At 41.7% G+C, this 27,869-nt stretch overlaps 2 protein-coding genes across 2 annotated transcripts in view; one reads left to right on the forward strand and one right to left on the reverse strand.

Annotated features, from left to right (window-relative positions):
- ARHGAP10 (Rho GTPase activating protein 10) overlaps positions 1–6,177 on the reverse strand; it is a 138,395-nt gene extending 132,218 nt beyond the window's left edge. The window contains exon 1 of the mRNA XM_066318066.1: positions 5,890–6,177. Within this exon, the coding sequence (XP_066174163.1) occupies positions 5,890–6,043 (154 nt within the window). The 5' untranslated portion in view covers positions 6,044–6,177. The remainder of the gene's footprint in view (positions 1–5,889) is intronic.
- A 5,887-nt stretch (positions 6,178–12,064) lies between these two features.
- PRMT9 (protein arginine methyltransferase 9) lies at positions 12,065–27,218 on the forward strand. Its single transcript, XM_066318064.1, has 13 exons — positions 12,065–12,203; positions 12,738–12,950; positions 13,379–13,527; positions 14,450–14,686; positions 15,221–15,388; positions 16,455–16,557; positions 17,593–17,699; positions 19,464–19,656; positions 23,348–23,531; positions 24,622–25,333; positions 26,024–26,177; positions 26,572–26,694; positions 26,889–27,218. Exons 2-13 carry the CDS (start codon positions 12,765–12,767, stop codon positions 27,102–27,104), a joined length of 2,532 nt encoding a protein of 843 aa, XP_066174161.1. The 5' UTR covers positions 12,065–12,203; positions 12,738–12,764; the 3' UTR covers positions 27,105–27,218.
- The last annotated feature ends 651 nt before the right edge of the window (positions 27,219–27,869 follow it).

The following is a 27,869-nucleotide window of genomic DNA, read 5'->3' on the forward strand; positions in this document are numbered from 1 at the left end:
GTTTCCACGTGCTCCCCGTCTAAGGCAAGAGCAGAGCACCCAGCCTGTTTGCTACTTCACCCAAAACCAAAAAAGAATAATCACTATAGCACCCTTCTTCCTGCCCCCTTGGAAAAACATCTGTGCCAGGCACAAAGAGAGGTACCTCAATAAAACTTACCAAGTTATTTTAGCCTTGAGAAGTGTTATCGGTGTCATAAGGTCAGCTTGCTGAAATTTGCAACTTTTTTTTCAATACAGAGCTGGCAAGCACAGGATAATTTTAGGAATAACATACACCTACAGCCTAAGCAGTGAGCTACTTTTCTTAATTGCAAGCAGGTGTTGGCACTTGACAGCCTGTAGGGCAAATCCACTCTTTTTTACAGCTCATATAGACCAAGATTCCATATAATTTTAACATTACATTTCTAAAAGTCTTGTCAATTAAAAAAAAATAAAATAGATCAAGGATAAATAACCTTCTCAACATGATCTACCAGAAACTTCTCTAACAGTTATAAACTTATGTCTGATGGTTTTGACCTGAAGAGTGACAATTAAACTTCAGTGATGCTCTCTTGAATGACCACTTACACATTTCCCCCAAATGATTAAAAGACAAAATCACTCCATTTAATGACAGTTTGCCACATCTCTCAGAATTAAGAAAATCTGCATAGATTAAAGAAATTTCATGTTTTCTGATATCACAGATGTTCAGTAGCACAATGCTCTGCTTTCAAAAAAAGGAAAAAATGAACAGTGGAACATCTACAGGACAAAGACAGTAATGGAGCTAGTTAGTAACTCAAGCTGAAGAGACGAGATTCAAGCTGACAAACTGGCATCCTCCACAGAATGAGCCTGACACTTTTTATAGCTACTGACACAGTAACGAATGCTCTGCTTGGGGTGGAGCTAAACAAAATGTTCTTTACAGTACTTTCTTAAACATTAGCATTTTCCTGGTCCTTGTACAGAAGCAACTTTATCTACAAGCAGAAAAGAAAAAGAGAAAAAAAAAAAAAGTGTTGTCATAGTTAATTAGGCCCCAGCTGTGGCAATTATCTTGAAGGGAAGGGACAAGCAACATTTTATTATGTTATTATCAGCAGCTCTTTCTTAAGGGAAATCTCCATTAGATGGGCCCCAAAGAATCTGTTTGCCTTAGTTTTCTAATGAGCTCAATAATGGAAACACTTCCAATAGAAGCTGGGGTTTTTTAAAGGTACCTACAGCTCAGTATTTTTGCAATACTGCCCTTTGCAACACTGCTCTTGAAGTAAGTTTTTTATCTAACATGGTCCTGGTAAAGTATATTTCAAATTTAAATCTCAGAGCATTCACACACAGCATTGATTTGCTTATGGTTATCACACATAAAGCATGCCTCACAAAAGAAATAAAACCTGGGTTTGAGTTAGTGATTGAAAAATAAAATAGCTTCCTGAAATGATAAATGTAAAGATTTATTAATTCAGAGGTCTCACCAAATTCAAGGCAAAATAATCAAATACAGAGCCCTAACAAACCACAGTTGACTTAGGGAACTTCGCACACAAGTTCAACTAAGACCCTCTTGCAATATTCCCCCCTTCCCCATTAAGTAAGAATGCATTAAGTTTTTACTCAATCTTTGAATTCTACCTAAATCTTCAGTGAATGTCCATTTCTTGTCTAGAAGCTATTAATAAGACCTATATTAGTGGTGTTATCTTACTTCTTTGACATGTACTGGAATGTCAGTAGAACATTCTTGTTGCAAAAAAAAAAAAAAAATCCCTAAGACTTTGAAAGCTGGCGCACATTACACATGGTTTCATAACTGCGGATTATATTAAGGAAAGCTTTAAAAAATAGACAATTAGTGCTCAATAAAAAAATGCACCATGGCTCAAAGTGGTCTGAGAGGTTTTTTTGTGGTGTTATTATGTGGATTACCACAGCTTTTATATTTACATAATAACATATACATCAGGTCAGGCCAAAATCTAACCTAGACCACAGTCTGGAAGGTCAACCACCACCACACACCAGGAGAACTGGCCAAGAAAAAGAATATGAGTTTAGACAACTCAGATATCAAACTGAAGCTTGGGACTGGATTAGGTTCTTCTGAAATCTTCGTTAAAACAATTACTCATCAACAACTCTCTCTATTCCAACAAAGTCTTTCTACACATAAAATAAATTTGGTTCCCATTTTGTATTCTGTCTGGAAGAACACAAGAAATAACTGTTCCACAAAAAAACAAAATTATAATAGCAATAAGAAAGAGTCACTGAGTATACTGGTGTGCACTGGATAGCCAGGATGCCCACTGCACCAAATACATCCATCTTCTGCCTTCAGCAGCCCATCACAAAGTCACTGCAGTTGACTCAAACAGAATCCTGCTCCCATTTGAGCCTAAAGCCAAGAATGAGGAGGTTCTGTTTTCAGGCACAAGGAACAGCTGTGAGCATGCACTCACAAGTGCACTTTGCAAAGGTCCTGTGAGATGCCCAGGGCCAAAACCTACTTTTGTCCTGACTCTCTCTACTCCACCTTGGCATCTCATTAGCAGTGGTGGCTCCTGCTGTAGGTATACAAAATAAAACTTAAAAAAAATCTTCAAAAGCCGCCCAAAAAATCTCACATTTGTGTTCAAGAGATCAAGAGTTGGATCAACATGGAGGCAAGAATTCAGACTAAATATATATTATTTATCCAGTGTATTCTTTAGCTTCCAACAAACTGCACTGCAGATTTTTAAGAGCTCAGAACGAAACCTCTTACATTCCTTTCATGTTTCTGAATAAGAATTCTCTTGTCAGATACCTTTAAATTCACTGAAGCACAACCACCTCCATCCAGAATTTATTCATAAACTCTATTGATCCTAACTTGTTTAACTGAACTGGAATCCCCTAAGAAGTATTTTCTATGTTAAAAAGCATACGTGTATACCATTTGTATTAATAACAGCAGGGAAAAAATGGATTTGTACTTCTTTTAAACACATTTAACTGTCATAAAAAAAGGAAGAGCCACCTATTGTTTATTCATCCTTCCAATATTTAGCTTGAACTAGACAACTTGGTGATTCAAAACCTTACACAGGAAACAGACATCTTTGAGTCACTCTTGTTTATCTTTCTATCACATTCTTGAAACTACTGAAACTTTAAAGATACACTTGAGGTATGCTTTCCTCTGGAAATTCAACAGTTTAAAAACGCAAAATCCTTTTATTTCTTCTCTTGTTTAAGCAGTATAGTCCTGTACTAACACAAATCAATTCTTATGAGTTTTAGGTGAAAAATACAATTCCACACAACTGAGGAGACAAACGGAAAGAGCCAATGAGAGGATCCACATAATGTTACTGTTGTGCCCTGCAAGACACTGGTGGTTCCTATTAACTAGAGGGAGTGGTAGCAGCATCTGCTTCCACCTGTCAAGATGTAGCTCAGTGCAGGCAGCATCAGTCACAAGGCTGTCTGTCAGGCAGGAAGTGGGATCTATTCAATTGCATCAGTTATTCACACCTAAAGAATCCTCATAACGTTTGCTGCCAGCTTTACAAGTGAAATAAGGAAATTGCTGAGGGAGAGAAATGCTAGCGGTGTCTATTGCAGTCCCACAGATTATGTATTTCACACAAATTCAAGAACAATACTACATTTTATACTTTACACACCACTCAGAGCACCTTATCACACTCACATATCAATTACACTGGTGCAAATCTCATCTTTTACCTGGTTCTAGAAACAGGGAAATGTTTCAGCTATTTTCAAGATAACATTTTTGTTCAAAAGACTAAAACAATTTTCTAAAAATTGTCAGCAACTGTTTCTCAAGAGGCAGTCATCTAAGCTCACTACACCCTGCTTTATTATCACAGTCTCAAAATTACAGTGAGACTATCTTTGTGCAGAAAATGCAGCTTGGACACAAATGAACAGACTATTGTGTCTAGACCACTTCTCAAGCCTGGATTTTGGAACAAATACTAATCCCATCTGGTTTCCTGACAGCAAATGAATCAGGTTCCTCAAAGAATTTAGATGATAATGTTTTCTTCTGAAAACACGAGGAGGACCAATGCCCTAACCACTGGGGGTTTAATGGGTTTTAACTTCTTCTCCTTCCTCTGGTTTGATTTGTCTTTAATGTCTGTCAAACAGTGGCACTTCTTCACCAGTACCAGAGGAAAGCAAGTCAGCTTCAAACCCGTCACTCAGGGCGCTCTAAAGAGGACAGACAACTGCAAAAACCTGAAATGTGGAAGGGTTTAACCCGTTTGTACTTTTCAAACAAGTACGCTGAAGATGTTCGTTAGAATAAGGTACAGCAGCTAAACTCAAGAACAAACCTTCTGACTGTGATCTCAGAAAGGAAGGCAGTGCTTAGACCTGACCACCAGGCAGGATCTCAGCTTCTCTAAATAGTCCTCATGAGCTATCCCTAAGTATTTCACTGAGCACTCTCAGGCCAGGTGGTCCTGGCCAGCACACTTGGCTTCCAGCACACACAGCCAAGCACCCTGGGCACAGCACACAAAGCCAATTTACCAGCATAGGATTCTGGTGTGCTGTGGACAGGAAGCTCATTTGAGTTAGGGCTTTCCTCACCACAGCCAGCTCCACACTTACTAATTAAGTTCTGTATACATTACTGTATACGAGCAACTGAGGGTTTGGGGCAGTCGCCAAAATACTGTCTAGATGCTTGAGAAAGAGAACAGGAATGATTTCCCTCTACTGTCCTTATTCAATTTTTGGGACACTTTTTTTACTTTACACTCCAAGTTAAGATGATTTATACTGACACTTCAAGGCACAGATTTTGAATAATCCTCTAAGATGACAATTTGCAGTAACAGAATGTTAACTGGCCCAAGAATAACAGTTACAGACAAGTGAAATTTGATATGGCATCTTCCACCAGAGACGAAACCAGAAAACGACGCTTCTTTATTTACAGAAATGAGTTAATTCTGGTTTTAAACACTTCACCATATCCAAGCAGCTACACTTATCAAACCACTGGCCAAACCCCAGCAGTTTAATGGAAACATCCTGACAGCACGGTTTCCTGGCTTCAGAAGTTTACCATACCAGAGGTGCTGTACACTTCCGAGAACACAGTGCCAGAGTACTGGGTTAAGTGGTTCATTTGAATAATTGGTATAGCAAATCAGCCTACTAAATATTTAGATGACTACACAACTGTGTCTTAAATGGAAAAAAATACATTAGCACAATACTACACTAAGAACATGCACGAACACGGTCATTCAAGGCAAAAAACATGATTCCCGCATAAAACACATTCTAGCTAACTAGATACACTATGAATATACTCAACAAGTAAACGCAAAATCAACGATGCACTATCACATTTTAAGAGGCCAAACGCACAGAACTGATAATCAGCGCTGTCAGCACAAAACTAAGTCTGCTAATTGCTGAACACGCTTCCTTTGACAGAGGTATTTTCCAGCAGCCTCTCCACAGGCTGCAATGCACAAGGCACGGCACGGTGGTGGCAGGTACGCGATTCGCAGCCGCTCAGCCTGCAGCGCACCAGCAGCACCCGGACCGAGTCCTGCCGGAGGATTCACCCGGCACCCGGGGCTGCTCCGGGCTCGGCACCGCCGAAGACAGCAGCCAGGCCCGGCCCAGAAACCGGGCGGATGCAACAGGAGTCACCCAGCGCTGCCGCCGCCTCTATCCCTTATTCCCCTCCGCGGAGAAAGAAGCTCCGTCTCCAAGCGGCTGATGGGGAACCCAAGGGAGAGGCTGGAGAAGGCCAGTGCAAAGCTCCGTGCCACAAAGGCGAGCGCCGCCGCCTCAGAGGCGGACGCTCCCGGCGCCGGGCAGCCGCCTCCGCAGCTCCCCCCGCTGCCCTCCACTCACTCTTGGTCGCGGCGATCAGGTTCTTCCCATCCTTCAGCAACTCCTTGATAAACTTATTGGTCTTCTCCAGCTCGGCCTCGTGGGCTCTCACCCGCTCCCTGAACCAGGGGCTGTCCAGGTAGCAGTCGCTGAACTCCAGGGGCTGCAGCCCCATGGCTGCCTCAGCCGCCGCCGCCGCGCCGGGGCTCGGCTTCCCGCGAACCGCAGCACGGCCGCCCTCCGCAGCCGCGGCCACAAAGACGGAGCGCCGGCTGCCCCCGCACAGGGCTGGGCGCAGGCACAGGCAGCCGAGCTCCGCGGAGCCGCCCTCCCGGCAGCGCCGCCGGGACACGCCCGAGCGGGGCGGGCAGAGCCCGGGGCCGGCCCCTTTCAGGCTCCCCGCGGCCGCGGCGGCAGCGGGCGGGGCGCTGGGGCCTCGCCGGTGAGCCCGGGCACGGGCAGGGCGGCGGAGCTGCGGTGCTGCGGGCGGCCCCGAGCGGAGAGCGCGGGCAGGGACCAGAGAGAGCGCCCTGCCCCGCAGTGCCGCCTCGGCAAGCGAGAGACGGACAATCACCAGCAGCGAGGGGCAGGCGCAGGGCTCTGCACATAGCACGGGACCGCCCTGGCTCTGTGTGTGTAGCCAGGGAACGGGAGAGCAGCGCTGTGCAAAGGGCCCTGGGGGTCCTGGTTAATGGAGAGCTGAATGTGAGCCAGCAGTGCCCTGGCAGCCAGGAGGGCCAGCCGTGTCCTGCGGGGCACAGCATGGCCAGCCGGCCAAGGGAGGGGATTGTCCCCTCTGCTCTGCACTGAGGAGGCCTCGCCTCCAGTGCTGGGGCAGTTTCGGGGGCCATAGTACAAAAACGACATTAAGCTACTAGAGAGCATCCAAAGGAGGCCTACGGGGATGGTGAAGGGTCCTGGGGGGAAGCCATTTGAAGAATGGCTGAAGTCACTTGTTCTGTTGTTCCTCCGGGAAGAGACTGATGAGAGACCTCATTGCGGTCTTCAACTTGTTCATAGGGGAAGAGGAGGGGCAGGAACTGATCTCTGTGGTACCCAGTGACAGGACTTGAGAAAATGACATGAAACTGAGTCATAGGTGGTTTAGGGTTTTTTTAGGAAAAGGTTTTTTCACCCAGAAGGTGGTTGGCCACTTCAACAGGCATCCCAGGGAAGTGGTCACAGCCTCAAACCTGACAGAGCTCAAGAGGCATTTGGACAGTGTTCTCAGGCATGTGGTGGGATTCTTGAGATGTCCTGTGTAGGGCCAGAATTGGATTCAATGATCCTGATGGGTCCCTTCCAACTCAGCACAGTCTATGGTTGTACCAGCTGCTGTGCCCTCTGCACCTCATGGAAACCTCTGAGAGCATAAGGAAGGGGCTGAGCAGGCTCTCAGAGGATGCACAGGGCAGCACATGGGTGGCTTAATCCAAAATTGGTTGTGGTGGTCGTTGTCTACTGTCTGAGAAGGCTGGTGTTGCTTACCCTGTCCCACTTGTGTCTGCACGTGAAATACTCAGAAAAGCAGATACAGACTCACCTTTATTTCTTCATTCAAGAAACTACTATAGTCATGTGAACAAGAACTGCAGCAAGAGCAAGACCTTGAGAAGACTACTCAGTGCTGAATTGTTTCAGTTAAGAATGTTAGGAAACTCATGATGACAGAAAAGGCCTATAGTTATGTTTGTATTTATAATTTAGCTATAATTCATGGTTTCAATGGTTTGACAGTAACACAATTCAGAGTGCTCTTGTGGGACTTTCTCAGATGACTGGGGGGTATATATATTTTAGTCATGACTTTCTAATTTGGGAGTCAATCTATTTTTTCTTCTGTATTTTGGCAAATTGAGTGTTAGTTCCCTCTCCATTTGAAGCAATGATCTTTGGTATTAATTAAATGTATTATTGTTGGGCCTACGATAAAGTCTTAACTGCATGTCTGAGATGAAGGTAACTGGTGGTGTAACTGTAAAAAGAAAAGCTTTTTCTGTACGACCCCATGCACTGACCTGCAGAAATCAAGTATGGAAATAGGCGGGCACTTTACAAATCTCATTTTTAATTACTCCTGTTCATGGAGCTGTGTATCGGGTAATATTCGATTTACAAACATTTTGTGGTTTTGATGTCCACTTTTAACCTATCCACTTCAGAGCCTGCTTCAGAAACCAGGCAGAGGATGTGTGTTACCCATCTGGCAGCAGTCACAGAGCTCAAGTGAGTAAACACAGAATTTCAGGATCAAAGGCCAAGATAATGTCCTCATTGTTTGTGTAGATAAGGATGATAAGAAAACACAATTATGTAAAGACGGGCTGGGAGAAGGGGCTTGAGATGAAGGCACATGAGTAAGTGTAGTTTCTGAAAGTAGACTGAAAATGAGTATGGCCTCTCCCAATGAGATGCTACCTGGACAGATGATTTGCCTGAAATCACACCAGACCAGGAGGGGCTACTGAGAGCTGATCCTGAACGTTTGGTTTTTCAGCCAACTGTTCCACCTGCTAGATCACATTATCTGCTGATACTTATTTTCTAGTATTACTTACCTGAGAAGTTTCTATGCTACCCAAAAATCAGTTTAAAAAGAAATAATAATAATAATAATAAAAACTTAGCTCTGTTTAGATTACTGGAAGAGCATTTCAAGAAGAGGTATGCCTTCTATGGGTAGTTTGTTTACTTGTTCTGTAGTTGTCTTCAGCATTAAAGTTAGAATAATATTTTTCATGACTGTTTATAGTTATTTTAATGTCCCTATTATAATTCCACTGAAGTGTTTTAACATAGTGGGGTCCCATGCTTTGTATGGAGTTGCTTGCACTCATTTTTTTATTTTTTTTTAATTGAATGTTTATCTTAGTCCTGGAGTTTTTTAGCTGGCAAAAAACCCCACCAGGTCTGAAATTTTAGATTTTTCCTACCATGACAGGCCCATCAGGGGATTGGGTCTACCTGCCTCAATCAAGTCAAGTAAAAATGTATTTCTTTCTAGTTGCAGCTAAAAAGAGCAGTCAGTCTCACAGAAATACATACATAACAAGAATACATTTTTATTTCCCAGAACAAAGAGAGTCAGCTTCTATTTATATAATAAAACATGAAAGCAAACTTACTACTAAATTGATACTCTAAAATGTTTATCCATTTAATCAAGGCAACATACTGGATTCCTACCACTACAGTTATTAAATATATGTTTTCCTAAACTTGATCCACCAGTTGAAAATATTGTCACAATCTGAAACAGCAGAATTGTGATTTAGAACAAAAGATGGAACACTGAGGAGAAATAATAACCTGTTAATTTATGCACAACAATTGCATATCTAATTAGCAATAAAAGGAGTTGCCCCTTTACCACTAATTAAGGCTTGAAGTGGCTTTACATCAGAAAAATCTCTGCTTTTCTGCCACTCCTTACTCAAGGTCATTAAATTTTACAGCCTTCTTGTACCCTCTTTTAAGAGACTATGACATAAATTGACTATGTGATGCTGTAGCAATATCCTGTCCACAAACAGTGCATTTATCTTTGCTTTGCTTATTTTCCTTTGACATTCACTCCAAATGTGGTTTCAGGAAATACCCTCTTCAAGTCATTTTATACAACGGGCATACCCCAGGATATCATATGTTTTGTTCCATCTTACCTTCTTTATGTTCTTTTCAGATCACCATTCTGATTTTTAGGAAAAATGATGTTGTGATGTGTGGCTGATTGTGTCTCCAGGCTGCAATTTAAGGAGATACAGGTTATAAATCAGTGAATTTAACTTTCATTTTTACTGACATTTTATTACAGAGCATTGAAACCAGCTCCCACCATTTCCAGCTCACAGCTGTGTTGTTAAAAACATCATTAGCAACAGCAGACTTCCAAGGAATTACAGTTTTTGTCTTGTCTAAACATTTTTACCTCGGTTAGTCCTCTCATGGGTTTAATAGAGGGTTTAGAGAGTTTCCTTCTAACTCCCATTTTGCTTATGACTGTGTCATCACAGTTGGTTTGCAAGATTTTAGGGGTCTGATGCATGTGTGAGATACCTCAAGGCTGCATGCTCCCTCTCCTCTCATCCATCAGCAGTTCATGTATATAAACAGACTCTGCAACCACCCACGATGCAGACCAACATTATTTATTCTACTGTCAACCATTTTGATGATTATTATGGCAATCATGTATGTCTCTGATGGGCATTCCTTTCTGGCACTCCTTCACAGCACAAGCTTTACCCAAGAAATTATTTTAGAAAGCTGCTGTATGCTTTGCCAGTGTTACAAATTGTATTCTGGGGCCATTTTTTCCTGAAGTGTTCCATCAAAATGTTGTGAGTTTCATAAACTTTCATTTAACTTTCATAAACAAGTTGAAACAATGTGTTCAACTTGTTTATGAAATTAATGGGTATCCTCCCCAGCCTTTAAAATTAATCGACTCTTGTGAATTCCAAGGATTTTACACTGCCATATTTTAGTAATTTACCTTCACAAATGGGTCAAATTAGCACACAGTACTATTTCATTTATGCTTAAAAATAGCTATCCACTATCCACTAGCATTTTTTTGCTCTGACAAAAAATACAGCTGAATTAGTTTGGAGAACCATGGAGTGCCAGAGATAATTGCTTATTTCAGTATTTCAGTACAGTCCAGCTCTTGTTACACCTCATTGACCACAGGTGATAACTGCACTGGGTTTTTTCTCTCTCCTTCTGGCTCCTGATATCCCACAGGTGCTAACATTTTCTTTTGCCTCATACTATCATCTTCTAGCGGGAAAGAATAATTAAGCCAAAGTCAGACAAGGTTATTTCCTATCTATAGCTAATTTAAAGTCCATAGCTTTTTTTTTTTTTTTTTTTTTCTTTCAAAACTGAATGAAGTCTTGTTGGTACCAGTTGATTTAATAAGGTGTTATATCCTCCTTTGGAGCTCGATGCTCATATGAAGTATTTTATACTTTTTGGTACTGATACCTGCACATCGTTCATGGACTTCATTCAGCCCAAGTGCTTGAACAGTTAGGTTTTTTCCTAGCACAAAAATTCCTTACAATTTAGCTGCTACACTGTTCCATTTAGACTCCACATGCGCCCTTTTCCTCCTGTTCGAAATGCTAGCCTGGCATTTTCACACAATGCTCGTTTATTCTAAAAAGGCTGTGCACACGCAATATCCACAGCTGTAAGAGCACGGAAGAGCTGCATTCACGCTTTAAAACGGGAAAATAAAGATGAGCAGCTTCCAAACGCTTTATAATTAGTGAACAATGCCACGGCCTGCTGCTGTCCCAGAAGTAGGACGTGACCAAATGAACTCTGCCTTTTCAAAGCTGCACTCCGGGGCTCTGACAGGGGCTGTTCACCGGAGCAGACAGCTCCACAGGGAAGGTAAGTGGTGTCCCAGGCATGGGAGGGAGCAGGATACGGAATTTGAGATGTGGAGCCAAGCTCTGCATTTTGCTCCTCGCGATCTGCTGCCGCCGAGCGCAGCTGTCAGTCAAAGGCCCGCGAAAAGCTGGTTTATCACTTAAAGCCTGTGCTGTTCTCATCGGAGGTTCTCGGGACTTACCGAGAAGAGAATTACGGCTCAGGAGCACCGTGCCTACATCGCAGCCGAGGGAGGCAGTGCCTACACAGCGCCGGGCGACATTTAAGGTGGTGGTTGTTTCGCGCTGGCCGAGCAGCCGCGAACAGCACGGACGGCCGTGGGACCGCATCGGGCCTTGCTGCGGATCCCTTCCAGAGCGCTGCGTTAGCACAAGCCGCATCGGCAGCTTCCAGAGGCTTGGATGCGGGCCGGGAAAGGACGGGGATCGTGGAAACACCTTTATGCCACAGCAGCGGCTCCCGCCCCGCGCCTGCGCCATGGCTCCGGGCCCTCAGCGCCATGGCGGCGGCCTGCGAGCTGCGGTCCGCGCTCGGCGCCTGAGGGAGCCCTGAGCCCGGGATGGACGGCCCTGAGCCCGGGATGGACGGCCCTGGAGCAGGTGATGTCCCGCGGCGGGGAAAGCCCGCTCCTCTCCCCGCAGCCTGCCGGGGAGCCCCTCGTGGGGCAGCGCCTGGAGCAGCCCCGCCGCCGCCCTACCCCGGCCCCGCCTGTCTCGGCCGAGCTTTGGGCTGCGTTTTGTTGTTTATTTTACTTTATCTTTAAGAAAACGGAAGAAAACAGGTTAAAAAAGAATTCCGGCCCTGATGGCGTTGTGTTTCTTGCAGTCCCTCTTCGCGAAAGCTTCGTGTTCTTCAACTCTGGGACGCATCTCTACCTGCTATAGCCCTCCTCACCGGAGTACCTTTAAAAGTTACAGCCGTAACACAGGCAGGTATAAAAATGTGCATATTGGTTCTGGTTGCTCCTTTTGATGTTTTCTTAAAGAGAAAAAGTAGTTGTGGTACCTTGTGTAAAATAAACTGCGAACTTGTTAAGGTCTTTCTCTGAGGCTTTGCTTTATGAAGATGCTGTTGTTCAAGGAGAAGAAATTTAAGCTGCAGATTTTGTGGTTGATTGCGAAATTTATTAAATGCATGAACTTCCAGTGTGCAAAACTGTTTGATCATGCTAAAATATCTGTTAAAAAATAAATTTTACAGTGCCAGAAATTGTTTCCAAGACCTGGTTTAACTTAGATGTGGTGCACACTTGACTTTTGAATGGTAAGCAGTCAGAGCTGATGGAATTATCAGTAGCATAAAGATTAGATGTTTTTAAATCTTTAGGATTTGGTGGGAGGAGGGATGTCTTTACTAAATGCCAGTGAAAACGGAAATGTTTTTTTTACATCTGTCCAGTTTGTGCACAAATGTTTTGGCCTACATTATATAGTATGTGTGACCTTTTTTTTTTTTTTTTTTTTTAGGGGAAGTGAGCATTTACAGCCTTCAAAATGCCCAACTCCAATGCCAAACTTCATTCTAACCACAGGGGTGGCCGAGAAGCCAGCAGACGGGAGTTGGTTTCCAGATCTTTGCAGAGTGCTCAGCATTGCCTAGAGAGCCAGGATTTTGGAACTGCATATGCTCATTATCTCCTGGTACTAAATCTAGCTCCTGAGTTAAAAACTACTGTCAAAGTAAGTGCTCTTTGAATTGCTTGAAATTTGATTTTATTGTAATTCTCTTGAGGTCTTTGTGACATGTTTTGTACTTGTGATTTGCTACATGTAGCTGATTTCTGCTTTTATTGAGGACAGAATTGGGAAAATCACTAATAATCGGGATGGCCAATGACTTCTTCAATAAGCTCTGTATGAAGGGAGTTCACTGAATCTTTTAGTCTCTGTGTGTCAATTGCATTTAATAAAACCAGGGCCCTGTCAGTATTGCAGCATGCATTAATATTGCAGCATGCATTAATATACAAGCAGGCTCTCAGTAACACTGCTGGGTGCTGATCCTCATGTGAGGGTGTCCAGGTGTGTGTCAGGGCACCTCCAGATGTTTTCAGGCCTCAGTTCCCTACTTCTGGCAGCTCCCAGCATCTCAGTGTTTTATTTTCTAGGAAACATTTCAGTTTACTCTGTTTAAATGGGCAGAAGAACTGGATTCTCTGGCACGGATTCAAGATCTGTTTAACTGCTATGAACAAGCACTTGAACTGTATCCCAATGATGAAGTGATCTGTAACAGTATGGGAGAGCATCTTTTCAGGTTTGTAGTGGTGTATATTAAGTTTTTGTAAGGGTCATGTTGTAAACACAAAGACATTCAAATCTGTTTGTCTTAAATAGCTTTATAAGAGTAGCCAGTGCTAAAATAAATGTTGTTAATCACAGCAAGTGTGAAAAAAACCCAACCACCATGTTTTGTTGTTGCTCAGGTGTTCTGAGGCTGGAATTTTAAGACTGAAATTACAGATCATAATCCTGGTGGTTTGAGTTAATTTTCCTTTTTGTAATTTCTTTAAGGGAACACCTCTCTGAGCATTGTATTAAAATGTGTACAAATATTTGATAGATTTAGGGCTTTTTTCAGTGCTGATTTGAGATAATGCTGTAGGTATTATTAAAGCTTGATTCACATTCACAATTTGGTTTATTTTTTGTTTCTTCTAATTTATTTTTTCAAAATTGGCACTTAATGCAAAAGCCAACAACTCAAAACTTGGTGGTTTTGCAGGATGTTCCAGTTAAACAGAGTACCAGCAGTTTTATAGTATTTTCCTGAGTTAATAACATTCTTTTTAGTTGAATATCTGTGAGATATTTTTCTATATTGATATTTCTAAAATATCAGATATTTTCTCTGGCTTGCAGAGCTGCTGTTGTCACGTTGTGGCAGTGAGTTCTTGTAAGAAAAGACCTGTTTTACTTTGTCAAAGGATGCAGTAGTCAATGAAGGTTGGTGCACACAGTGGTGTTTCTGAACTGGCTTTGCATTTTACAGCGACTTGATGTACAGCTATAAATCATCCTTTTTCATACAGTAATGCCACTAGTTCCAAAGATAATTTTTCTAACTAAGGCTAAATACTTCTGTTATCTTTTCGCTGACGTGAGACCTCTTTACAGACCCTCAGATGTTCACAGCTGCGTGCTTGCTTTCCGTTTGTTGGTCATTTCTTTGCTCTCAGGATGGGCTTCAGAGACGAGGCAGCCGGCTACTTCCACAGAGCAGTGAAGCTGAACCCCGGCTTCGCCGACGCCAGGGAGAACTTCTACCGCGTGGCCAACTGGCTGGTGGAGCGCTGGCACTTCGTCATGCTCAACGACGCCAGGAGGAACCTCACCTACCTCAGGGCCATCGAGAGCGCCGTGCGCTCGGGGAGCACGTCCGTCCTGGACATCGGGACGGGAACGGGGATTTTGAGGTATGCCACAGGGCACGTTGCACGGGAATTTAATGGAAAATAGAAAGTGTGATAGGAAAGATGGGTTGTCTGGCAAAATTTGGCTGGGAGTGGAAAAAAATAACTACCTTGATCCTTTTATGGAGACAGAATTTAAGAAGGCGAGCGAAGCTTTGAGAAGTCAGTGAGACTGGAGATTAGTGTCTGGTAGTATTTTTTAAACGTTTTTCATTATTTGTTGCAGGTGCTTTTTGTGCCAGTAAGTGCTGTTTAAATTGAATTACTCACATGAGCTTTGAAGTTGTATTGTAGTGTTATTTGTCCTGTCTTTAAATACTGGCTGTAAAGAGTGGATTCAGCATAGCTGAGGGAGTGTCCTTATGCTAACTGTGGTGGTTTTTTTGCTGATAACATATCAAGAGGATATCAACTTGTGCAACATCAGTGTTCACACAGGAGATACCTGTTCATTTAAGGATGATTTTTAGACTTGAACTGGTAGAAATATGAAGCAGATGTGGAGGAGGGGAAAACCCCTGGTTCTTGTTTTTTCAGTATGTTTGCAAAAAAGGCGGGAGCATCTTGTGTCTATGCCTGTGAATTATCCAAAACCATGTATGAACTTGCCCGTGATGTGGTGGCAGCAAATAATATGGAAAGAGAGATCAAACTTCTGCATTTGAAGTCGCTTGATATAGAAATTCCAAAGCACATACCTGAAAGGTAGGTTGTTACTTTCTCTTCCAATGGTATTTTGAGTTTGCTCTTAATTCCAAGAAAATAGGAAATGTCTGTGCCCTAAATAGGAAGTAACACTGCTGTGATATTGCTTATAATGTGAGAAGGTTCTCTGTATCTTTTAATATGTTTGAAGAGCAGAAATGACAACATGTTCTTCAGATCATCCTAATTTCTATGGTAAATCAACAATGTCATATATTAAGGAGTTTAATTCTTTGATAGTTGGAGCTTTGGGGCATATGCAATGATACTGCAGCAACGGGAAAAAATTAGATTACTATGTCATAAAAGTAATTTTAACACACTTGAATACTTTTAAGATTTTTTGGCTCACTTCTGCAGCATTTGAATAGGATGGAGTTACTAGCATTTAATAAATTTATGGTGATGGTACAGGCTCATGATCTGAATTGATGAAGCTCCTGGTTTAGGCCAATCAAGCCTTCCCTAATTGTGTCAGCTGAGCTACTGTAACATGGATCCCTTCAGTGTATATCATGAGTTACTAGATGGCAACTATTAATAAATAAATTACTGCTGTTCTGGAAGTGTCTCCTCTTATTATGCTGTATGTTTTTTGGCTTAATTCCAAAGGATTTAAGATTTTAGGATTGTTAGTCTGTGTAGGAATTTTATAGTGCTTTGATTATAGTTTTGAGGGTTTTAATTCCTTTTTATACACATGTGTGAGTACATGCTATTGCACAAAATACATATTCTGCAGTATCATTGGCTGTGTGCCCAGGCTGAAACTTCTTCCTGTTTTGGCTAGATTCTTCCCACACAGTTTATTTATAAATGCTGAACAAGAAGCTTTACAGTAAATACTTGCTCAGTATTTGCTCTCTTTTATCTGCATCTTCAATAACTTCTGACAACAATTCAAAACACATAATTTTTTGGGAGAATTAAATTGCCCACATGTACTGAAACTCCAGAATGCTGGTAAAAGTTTTGCTCTGAGCTCATATTGATATGGCTTTTTCTTTAAAAGAATGATTGATTGCTGACAGGAGTGTTTGTTGTGCATCATATTTTTCTTGTCTAGAGTTTCCTTGGTTGTCACAGAAACAGTTGATGCTGGCTTATTTGGAGAAGGAATTGTGGAGAGCTTGATCCATGCTTGGGAACATCTGCTTTTACAACCAAAGGTAGATGGTGATGTGGGCATCTGTGCATGTGCACACATTCCAGACATATGGGAATGAGAAACACTTGTCCTGTAAATATTTCATTCCTTTTGGTATGCTAAGAATGAGTGATGTGGGCTTGCTCTGTGGATTTGATTTGTATGTGAGGCAGAACATGCATTGTACTTCTGTGAGCTCTGTGTTCTGAGTGAACAGGTATTTGCAAAGCAGGTTTCCCTGGTGTAACCTTCCTTCATCACATGTGGTTCACTCTTAATCATTGCTCATTCATTTATTTTAAGTCTTTCTTGGCCCCCATCTTTGTAAGTAACACCAAAAGGGTTTGTGTGGATTTTAAGTGTACAGTCAGGCTAAGCAGAAAATGCTGAATTATGGTACAATTATTTTTCATTGTAACATTTGAGAACACTCAATTATAATTTGGTAAATAATTTATTTTTGCTGATTTGGACCTTTTTGGGAGACTGAGAAATTCCACCGAGTCTCAGATTTTACTTTATATTTTGCGTTTTTGCTAGTACATTAAGCAAAGTAATACGACAAGGAGTCTTACATTGCCTAATCTCCGTTAAGCTAATATTCTTCCTAATAGGAGGACTTCTCTTTATTTTGTCCTTGCCTTGATTCCAACTCTTTTAAGAAGAAGTTTTAGCTGGCTGAAACCTTTTGTGTTGTACTGAATTGAAACTGATGACCTCTAGTGTTAAGTACAGGAATGATGCATAACAGAAAAGTCGTCAAATATTTCAGTGTACTGTAACAGTGTTTTTCAATCTGCATTTTCTCAGAGTTACACAGGGGAAGTAGTAGACTGAAGAGTAAAGCTGATGCCAGGTTATATTGAAACACTGTATCTAAAAAACTCCTCTAATGGTCAACAGACTGCCAAAGACTAGTGACTTTACCAGTCACTAAGAACTTAGCCATGTTTTGACTGTCACTTGAGTGGCTTGCTAATATGTAACTTAGGCTTTTTCAGTATTGGTAGAAATAAGGCCACTGTCTAATTGCATGTTGTTGTTCATGTTTTCACAGCCTAAGAACCAAGACATTAGTGCTGGAGACTATGGGAGAGTTATTCCTGCAAGTGCTACAATATTTGGGATGGCAGTGGAATGCAAAGAGATACGTAGACATCACAGGTGTGTTTAAACTCTAGCACAGCTTGAACCCACATTTTTTATTTAGGAAGAGAGACTGGTTGTTTTTATTGACCATTTCTCATTTACTTTGTTCTTTGTTTTTTTGAGTGGCTGATTATCTGTTTACTTAAAAAGATTTCTGCTCTCACCATCTCCACCCCTCCTGTTAATCCTACAGTTATGCTGAAATGCCTGCCTCTGACACATGCTAAAGAAGTTTAATTCTTTCATAGTAAAATTACTGCTCAATTTCTGAATTGGATATTCTTGGATTAACATTTGGCCTTTATCCTCATTTTACCCTCTTTATAATCTGCTCCATACTACCTCACTTCTGGATCTAACCCCCGTAAAGCCTGAGTGTTGATAGCTCCAGCTGTCTTTACCTGTCTGCACGTCCGTTGCCTAATTCTGAGCTGGCATACAGTTGGGTTTCTTTGCTGAGACCAGTTCTGAATGTGTATCAGTTACTTTCATATTTATTCTAATCTTTTAGAATGGTATCATTGTATGGAGACAGTCTCTGTCTGTGAGGTTTGGACTTGGAAAATATTAACTTGTAGAGGAGCTCCAGTGCACTGGAAGAAGAGCAGCCAGGCTGCATCAGTGATTTCTCTAATGCACTGGAAATGATCTGGAAAGTGGCCAGAAAGAGAAAAGTTCCCATGGTAGATGGTCACAGAATAGTTTCTTTTATAAGTTAATTATTCATCAATTAGAAGAGGTTTTGCCATGAAACTGAGCACTGACCATTCCTTACAAAATTTAAATAGAATGAAAGCTAATTTGTTGTTGAATTGATGTTCCATTTTAAGAGCTTAAGTCACTTAGCAGGACTGAAGTGAGTGTCACAAATTAATTATATGCTGTAGGGAAAAAAAAAGTAATTTTTAAATTTCTTGCCTTTATAGTTTGAGATCCCTTTTTGCTCCAGTAAGAATATGTAAGACTGTTTTAACAAGTCCTTGTTTTTATGTGAAACACTTGCCTGTTCTCAGATTTAAACTGTGCAGATCTCTTTGAATTATTCTCATGTTTATGCCTTCACATTTCCTGAAGTGTTTTCACAATCTACAGGAAAGCTTTAGGGTTTGGAGGTTTTTTTCTGAGCAGGAGGCCTAATGAAATAGCAGTGTGGAAGTTCTCTCTTTTCTCATGATTTTTATATCATCTAGCACAGTTTTTGCCTTGAACAATTAATACAACTTTTCTTTAAGCTTTTCCTCATGCTTTAATTATTTTACTTTGAGTGGTTGGAAGTAGACGTTGAGCTCAGAGTTGAATTAATACCTGATTTTTTTTTCCTGAAGTACATTTGAAAATGTGTTAAATTTATCATCAAACACTGATTCATTGTGCTGAGGGAAGAATCCCCCTTCAGTCCAATTGTTGATAATCTTGCATATCACAGCCGTCTCTCTGTGTCTGATCTGATCTTCTGCTTTGTATTTTGTCCCATTCTTTCAGCAATTTTAAGTTATTGGTATTGGGGTTTTTCCTGGGATATAGTGAAATTCTTAATATGTCTTGGGCTTTTTCTTAGTTTCTAGTGACAGCATTCAGTTCTGATTCTTGAAAATGAGGTTCATTTTCTGTTCAGAGCTGAGCTGCTCTGAACATGACAAAAACCCCACAGAATTTAGTATTTTTTAACTTCACTATTCTAACGCTGTATATTTTAAAATAATTAGTCAGCCTAGGCCTTTAGTTTTTTGGTCAAATTATTTGGAATTTAATTTCTCCTCTGTCTGCTTCTACTCCCAGAGTGGGAATGCAGGAAGTTGCTGGTGTGTGCTTGTCAGATTCAGTGCAGTTCTTCAGTCCCACGTATGCTGCTGCTGGCTCAGAGGAAACTGTGGAGCCCTACACCACCGAGAAGCTCAGTCGTGTTCCTGGGGGTTACAGAGCCCTCACAGAACCCTGCCAAGTCATGACAGTAGATTTCAACGACCTGCAGGTAATGATTTTTCCTGCAGCCTTCTTAAGGAATCTTTTGATAATAGTGAAAGTCCCGTATCTCATTTGTTGTTGGGTTCAGCTTCAGAACAGTTCACAAGTGTAAAGTTGGCAGGCTGCACTGAAATGCTCTGGTGGTTTGATGCTTGTCTGGGTGTGTGGTGATGTGATTCCTCAGATGACAGTCTGTATTTTTTTTGTTCATTGGGCATAGCTTAGGGAACTTTATAAACTACCTCACCATAAGATCAGCTACTGGCTTCAGTACAGGGAGGGGGAGGAAGAATGCAAGAGATCCATCCTAAATGATTTATGCAGTTGTGGGGCTGACTTAGTTTATTCCTCTAAGGTCAGTTTTCACGAAGCTCTTGGAGGACAGGAGAAAGGCTGTATTTTCCATCTGGCATAAAAATGTAAATGTGAAAGAGGAGGTAAAGAAATTATTCTATTCAACCATGTGATTCCATACTTCAGCTCCTTTGTATCTTAGGGTATTTCTGTAATAGGACATTCTGAAATCTAGTAGCATAATTTTGTGTATTTAGCACAAAATACATTTGTATGTGTATGCTAAATAGGCCTGGGCTGGAAGGCAAGGAGCCCAGCCCCTGCAGCTGAGCTTGCTAAAAAGATGACACATCTGATCTCTGGTGTGCTTCTGGCTCATTGACCTGTGGTGGGGAACTAGCATTGAGTCAGAGCTTAAAATAGATTCTGTTATATAAATGAAATTATTCTTGGCTGCTGCTTGGCCAGGAGTTGCAGTTTCTGAATCAATAGCTTTTCCTAGTTGGCTTGTCTGACATCCTAAGATGAAAAATGAAATAAGACAAGGCTCTTCAGTATACTATTGGGAACAATCTCTGTGACCTAACGTTGCTTCTGCTTCCAGCATCAATAAGGAACTACTGCACTCATCTGAGAGATGTCTGTTCTTAAGCATCTGCCTGCTGGCAAACATGTAAAGATAATTTTAAAGAGTAAAGAACAGTGTTATTCTTGAAATCATGCTTCAGAAGTGCTCCTTTGAAGTTTGAGTTAGACTAATGGAGTGCTCCTGTCATGAAATGTTAAGATATCATAAGTAAAAAGGAAGAAATGCTGCTGTTATGAGTCACTGATGTGGCTGGGAGTCCTTGGTTACTGTTTGTTGTTACTTACTGGGCAAATGTGGCAGTTCCAAACACTGGTAGGTTACTTTCAGCATGGATTTTTTCTTTTGTTTTTGCTTTGGTTTGGTTTTGTGTGGGTTTTTTTGTTTTTTTGGTTTTTTTTGTTTTTTTTAATGTGTAATGTCATGGCCGTACCTGGATGCTCATTCAATGCAGGTAAAAAGGAGAAAAAAAAATGGTCTTTGTTCCTATTGTAATAAGAAAAAATCCACCTAAACATAAGAGCAGTAGCAGAATTACTGACTAAGAACAGAAATTCAAATAAGAAATCACTTAGCACTAGTAAGGTTATTTTCTAAACTCCTCTTTCAAAGAACTAGAGGCATGCTGCATTTATTCCACTTGTGCTAACTATCCAGACCTAAACTGGCAGAACTGAGAAGACCTAAAATACAGTACAGAAATGTTTATTGAACTGAGTTGTAGGAGACTTCAAAGACATCAGTACAGGTCAGAGAAATAATAAGTCAAAATTCACAAATAATAACAATAATTTTTAAAAAAGCAGCTGCTTTATGGCGATTACTTTATTGCTGCTGTTATTAGCAGCAGCAGCTCAGTCCCTCCCAGGCAGGGGAATGAGGTGTGGCTGTAATTACAGTTGCACCCAGCCTAGTGCTACATGTGTGCCTGTTTGCTGGCAGCAGATCAGTGCCACTGGCAGGGGAAATGTTTACTTCTGCAGCCAGTAATTAAAGCTCAGTCTCACTTTCAGGCCCTAAAGGAGCTGTGCTTTTGCCAACAGTTACAGATTTTGGCGTTTCCTAATCCTTCATGAGAAGTTGTGGCGTGGGATATGTGAGAAATTGTGGATCAAGACATAAGGAAACTCGATAACTGCGTTCTTTCTGTAGATTTTCCTTCTGTTTGTAGGTCTTTCTCATTCAGAGGACGTGTGGCATTGAATCATTTTGGGGTTTTACTGCTTATTCCTGTGCCATTGCTTTATTTCCTTTGCTCTCTCTTTAACAAGACTACTTGATAAATTGCCATCCTGATGTGCTACAGCTGTTTAAATCTGTAATTGGCATAAATAATAGAAGGTTTATAAAGTGGCAAATGTGAGGAATAAATATGGGTTAAGCAGCATGGCAGAGAGCAGGGAAAGCTGAAATAAGCCTTCAAATGGGTTTTTAAGTGATGGCAATGTAACACTGCAGTTAGTAGAACCCACTGGATGAGAAACTTGGGCCTGCTGCTTTTGTGGAATAATCAAGAATACTAATATCAAATACAATTCAATACCTCTCCAGCCTCTCCCAGAAACCAAGAACAAGGTGCGTGCATGTGCTATTGCTGTCTTATTTCAAGAGGCTTGATGCCAGCAAAGCTTCAACTGACTGCTCTTTTCTTCACTAGCTGAGGAGGTACCAGAACGATGACTGGCTACAAAGTGCTTCTGTTGAAGAGCAGTGAGATCTTACTATGAACTTCGTTATCATCCATTAATTTTAACTTGCCCATTGTTCAGCCATCTCTGGTGTGAGAAGAGGGATAGACAAGCTCTTGGAGCACACAGAATGAAGAGGGGAGAACAAGAAATCCAGCACAGCATGTGACAGCTACTTGTGTCCTCAGAGCAGGACATGAACTTTCCTTTTGCCAGTGTATCTTAAGGTTGAAACTTAAAGAGAACAAGTGTTGACATAAGCAGATCAGGAAGCTGATAAATGTTTTGGAAGGGCTATTACCAAGCAGAATGGCTGTGACTGAGAGAACCTTTGGTCCCTTGTGCTTGACCTCCTGTTAATGGGTTTATGCTGGAACTAAAACATTAGTGCTGGTCCTTTTGTGCTTGTGAATGTTGGTAGCAGAAGGTAACTCCTGAGAAAAATAAATTGTACATGCAAAAAGACTTAATTCCTGTTACATAGTCAAAACTTTCTAGGAGTATTGGAGAATTTATAAATGGTCCCTTTAGGGTAGACCTTAAGGTCTTCCCAGTAGTGAAATTGTTCATGCCTGAGCTTCTACACAAGGCCTACACAGCCCAGATAGCAGATAAAACACTCTCAAAGGTGTTTTTATACTTGCTGTTTTTATAGTGGCTCTGCAAGCCTGTGTGTGAGCAAATTCACAGCACACAGTATTTCTAGAACTGATTGAACACAGGTTTCAAGTGAAACATGTGCCTGAGCATTGGCTTGAGTCCAGCCAAAAGCCTGGCCCTGTTTTTCTTCTTTCTCATAAGGCAAGCCCTGCCAGTCTGAAGTCTTTCTTGGAGTTTTCAGTGGGTTTAAATGTGTGTTTTCTCAGATGTAGGTGTGTTTGCTTCTCACTGATGCAGGTTATCCATGTGAGAAATGGCTCTTGCATGTGGGAAGACTATGTACTCCTATGCTAGTGAGTACTAATGATAATAATTGGTATTGTAGAGAGTTGGTAACTTCAAGTTTCTGTTGGGTGCCCTCATGGATTGGTGCAGAAATTTTGGATGATTTAGTTTAATGAAACCAACTTTTTATTTGTGGAAATAAACTCCACCACTTTTTTTTTTTTTTCTCTTTCTGCTTTGGTCAGGAGCTGAAAAGCCTGGCATCTAGGAAGCCCTGGAAGCTCAGCCTGCCAGTCACTGAAGGAGGAATACTGGATGCTGTTGTGGTGTGGTTTGTGCTGCGGCTTGATGATGAGCACTCTCTGTCTACAAGTCCCACTGAGGAAACTTGCTGGGAACAGGCAGTGTATCCTGTGCAGGGCCTCCTTGGTACGTCCTGTGGGTTTGCTTGTTGTGGTACATGAACTTGGTTTCATTTGGGGTTTATTTTTCTCATTTTGATCAGTTAGCTTATCTCAGGGACTAGGAAGTCTAAATAGGATTAGAAATTCAACAGCAAGTCGCTGAAAGGTGGTTCCTGATCTCCCTGCATCAGGGCTTGTTCATGGGACTTTGCAGATGAGATCTGGGAGAATACTTTTCATTAAGTTGGGTTTTTTCTATACTGAATTTAATGCATTGTGGAGCATCTCCAAAAAATGGGGCTATGGACTGGCTCACTGGATGAACATGTTACTGAGGAGAGGAGGGGGGCAAGGTGAGGTAGGCATTGCTAGCTGCTACTGCCACAAAACAAAAACTAAACATTCCTACCTACCCCCTGCCCCATGTGGGATTCAACTTGGAATACTCTCCACGTACAGGCATTGGCAGTGTCATGTTTAACAGTGTCTACTCTGTATTCACCCACCTTTTATTTTCCCATTTCCTAGAATCTTAGAATATCTCAAGCTGGAAGTGACCCATAAGGATCATAGAGTCCAGCTTCCTGCTTCTTGCAGGACTACCTAAAATTAAATCACCTGTCTAAGAGCATTATCCAGGTGCTCCTTGCACTCTGGCAGGCTTGGTACTGTGACTACTACCTGGGGAACCTCTGCCAGTGACTGATAATCCTGTGGGTGAAGAACCTCTTCCCAGTGTCCCATCTGAACTTCCCTGATGCAGCTTCATTCATTTGCTCATGTGCTGTCTCTGAGAGAGATGAGCACTGCCACCCTTGAGGAGGTTCTAGACTGTGATGAGATCTTCCCTCAGCCTGCTGTTCTCCAGGCTGAACAAAGCAAGTGCCCTCAGCTGCTCTTCCCCTGAGCTTTTCTCTATCATGGTCACCCTGCTCTGTGCACACTGTAAAGGTTTGATGTCCTCATACTGTGGCACAGATATGAACAAATGAGATAAGAGAGTGGATAGGTGGGTTGGTTGGTTGAACCTTAAGGTTCAAGCACCTTAAGGCTCTTCAGTGATGTGTCTGTCTGTAATGTAACTGACACAATGTTTATTGTGCTCTTTTGCCAAGATTATTCTGTGAAGACTGGAGATACTGTGATGATGGAAGTTTCCTGCCAAGACTGCTACTTGAAGATCCAGAAGATTTCTTCTTTACCTTCAGAGTGTGGGATGGATTTCAGTGACAGAGACGACACGCTGAGTTTGGGCAATGAGGCTGAATTATGTAATGCTCTGGCTGGACTTCAGACAAGCACCAAGCAGGATAGCAGCACTCCAGTGTGCGTGCTGGAATCCACAGAAATAGCCCTGCTGAATGACATAGCCTACCACGAGTGCTTTAAAGCTGCCATGAGCAAAGTGCTGCTGTCATTAGCTCCAAGTAAGGACTTGCACTCCATGGACGTTGATGGACATGGGAGCGGGATAAACCTCCAAGAGCATCAAAACAAGAGCTCTCTAGGTGTGGATCCTGATGCTTTGTACATTTTGGATGTATCTGAAGGCTTCTCCATCTTGCCAATTATAGCTGGCAAGCTTGGGCCAGTTAGAGCCTACAGTTCTGTTGAGAAAGAACAGCATCAGGCAGCACTGCAAGTCATTGCAGAAGCAAACCATTTCCCTAAGGAAACATTAGAGTTTTGGCTCAGCCACTTAGAAGAAGAAAGTGTGGTACTACAGAGACCCAAATCAGACAAATTGTGGAGTATTATTATATTGGATGTTATAGAGACATCAGGTTTAATCCAGCAGGAAGTGATGGAAAAGGCTGCAATATCCAGGTACAGTATTAAAGGACAAAAGTATTCCTAGGAATCTCTAATTACCTGAAAAATTATAAGAATATTCCTTGTAACTATGTCATTACTGTTATGTTGCTTCTGTAGAAAAAGGTTTTTTCCTTGGATTGAACCTCCCGTTGTTTCTGGCATGACCACTGTGCACATTATATATTTTTAAAAAGCATCAAGATTTCACCATGTCAGATTCCTTTATCTTTTTTTATGCAAGAATACGAATGGATCATCATATTCATTGGTCTGTCAGAAGTCTGCAGGATAGCAGAGAATAACCAAAGTAGCTTTTAGTGCAAGGTTAGAAAAGCCTAGATTTGTGTACGTGTCAAATTGTTGTGGGAACAAACCGATCCTGCTAAGAGACAAACACCTGGTGTTAGAACAACCAGGGAGGCAGCGGCAAGGCTGCTGTTCTTCACAGCAGGAGGAGTGGGAAGGAAGGCAGAGGAGGAGAAGTGAAATAATGGAAATGGGTAACTAAGTGTGAAATGGATTTATCCCCTTTTGTGGGCCTGGGGAATCTTTCCTGTTGACCTTTGTGTTTAGTGATGGCACGTTACTTAGGAGCACTTGACTTCAGAGGAAGAGCTAGTGTGCCTTTCTTCAATGTAGTTACTGTTCTTTCATTGCTGTTGATTGCTCAGCTTTACAGGTGAAATCCCTCTCATTTTACAGGTGTTTACTTCACAGTGGAGGGAAGATTTTCCCACAGTATGTGTTGGTATATGGGATGCTTGTAGAATCGGAGTCTCTGTTGCTGGAGAGCGCTGTTCAAGGAACAGAACCAACTCTGGGGTTTAATATAGCCCCTTTCATCAACCAGTTCAAGGTAGGAAGCTGGCAGGTGGCTTCCAGGCATGATTTCAAAGCTGCAGCTGTTTAGCTGTTTACATTTGGTGTGAACTGTAAAAAAACACTGTTAAAACTATCCAGAGAGGTTTTTGTGACCACACAGGGACCTTGAGATAAACTAAAATGGGTGATGTTTGTTTTAGAACTGGTGTGGAAGTTTTGTCCCAATTACTCTACAGAAGAGTGACTGTGCTGTTACTGTTCCCAGGCAATTGTATTCCAATGTTTCAGCAGAGATTAGCAAAAATTTTGCTTTTTGTCTGTCTCTGACAGCCATTCCAGTAATTCCTGGAAATGTGTTACGATTAAGTTTTCTACCTTTTCCCTTTGTAATGTCTGCTGCTGCCTGAAGTTCTGGTCTAAACTTTCAGGTTCCTGTTCGTGTGTATTTGGATCTCTCCACGTTACCCTGTGTACCCCTGAGCAAGCCAGCAGAGCTCTTAAGGCTGGATCTCATGAACCCTCTGCTGAACAGCTCCAGCAGAGAAGTGAAGGTGAGTTCTGGGGCCCAAAGTGCATTTAATGACTCTTCTGCAGCACTGCTTAATTGCTCCTGTGGGCTAAACATTTCAATACAGGAGTTACTTGTCTGCAGCTGTCTCTGAAAAGGATCAAGATGGCTTGAACTAGTTTCCTTTTCAAAGAACAAAGCAGTATAACTGATTATTATTATTTTAAATATTTTTAGGTTCAAATTTGTAAGTCTGGCCGAGTCACTGCCATTCCCTTCTGGTATCACATCCATCTGGATGAAGACCATAGCTTGAACACATCTGATGAGTCCTCACACTGGAAACAAGCTGCAGTTGTTCTGGATGAGCCCATCCCAGTTCAGGTTGGAGATGAACTTGTACTTGATGTCCAACACCATAAAAGCAATATCAGCTTTACAGTTAAAAGGTGAAGAATGTCCTTTGTGATGTGATTTGTGCTTAATTACCTATGCATAAACTGACTCTTCAGAACAAGACTGCTGTTACTTTGTATTAAAGTCTACATTTTATTTACTGATCAAAAAGGCTGATTTGTTGCTTTAATAATAGATACTTAGGTTCCATTGGTGGACTAAAATTTGCACTGTAAGCTGTTAAAGGAGGTGTTGCCTTTACTGCAGCACAGCCCTGATTGCTGGTTCGTGTAGTGACTGCAGCAGTGGGACAGAGTTCCACTACCAGGTGAGCTGCAGTGAGGGAAAAAAGCCTCTGGGTACCTGTACCAGCCATAAACAGCTGTGGCTGTTTGGGATACAGTCCTTGTTTCTCAAACTGTGATTCCACTTCTCAGTTGCCAGAGCCTCCTACGTCAGTGTAGTGAGATGTCACCCTTGTGGGAGGACTGAACAACATTCCAGCTGCAGCATCGCAAATCTGCTGCACACAGAGCATTCTAAAAAGCTGTAAAGGACTGCTGCTGGGTAATTCAAGCTATATAATGGAAGGTAAACTGGTAAACTTACTAGAATCTCCCAGAGAATTTTTTCTGGGAATACAATGGGCATTATCTTGTCTCTAGAAAGTTGTATAAAATACATCAGTTATTGCAGTACTCCTGACTATCTTCTTCAGCATTACATCTTGGTATAATGCAGGTAGCCAGTTCCTTCCATTAAATTTGTATACAAAGGAAGACTAAGAAAAGCTTTGGACTCAGCACTGATTTGACCTCTGCA

The sequence above is a fragment of the Sylvia atricapilla genome, chromosome 4 (genome assembly GCF_009819655.1).
Source record: "Sylvia atricapilla isolate bSylAtr1 chromosome 4, bSylAtr1.pri, whole genome shotgun sequence".
Lineage (NCBI taxonomy): Eukaryota > Metazoa > Chordata > Aves > Passeriformes > Sylviidae > Sylvia > Sylvia atricapilla.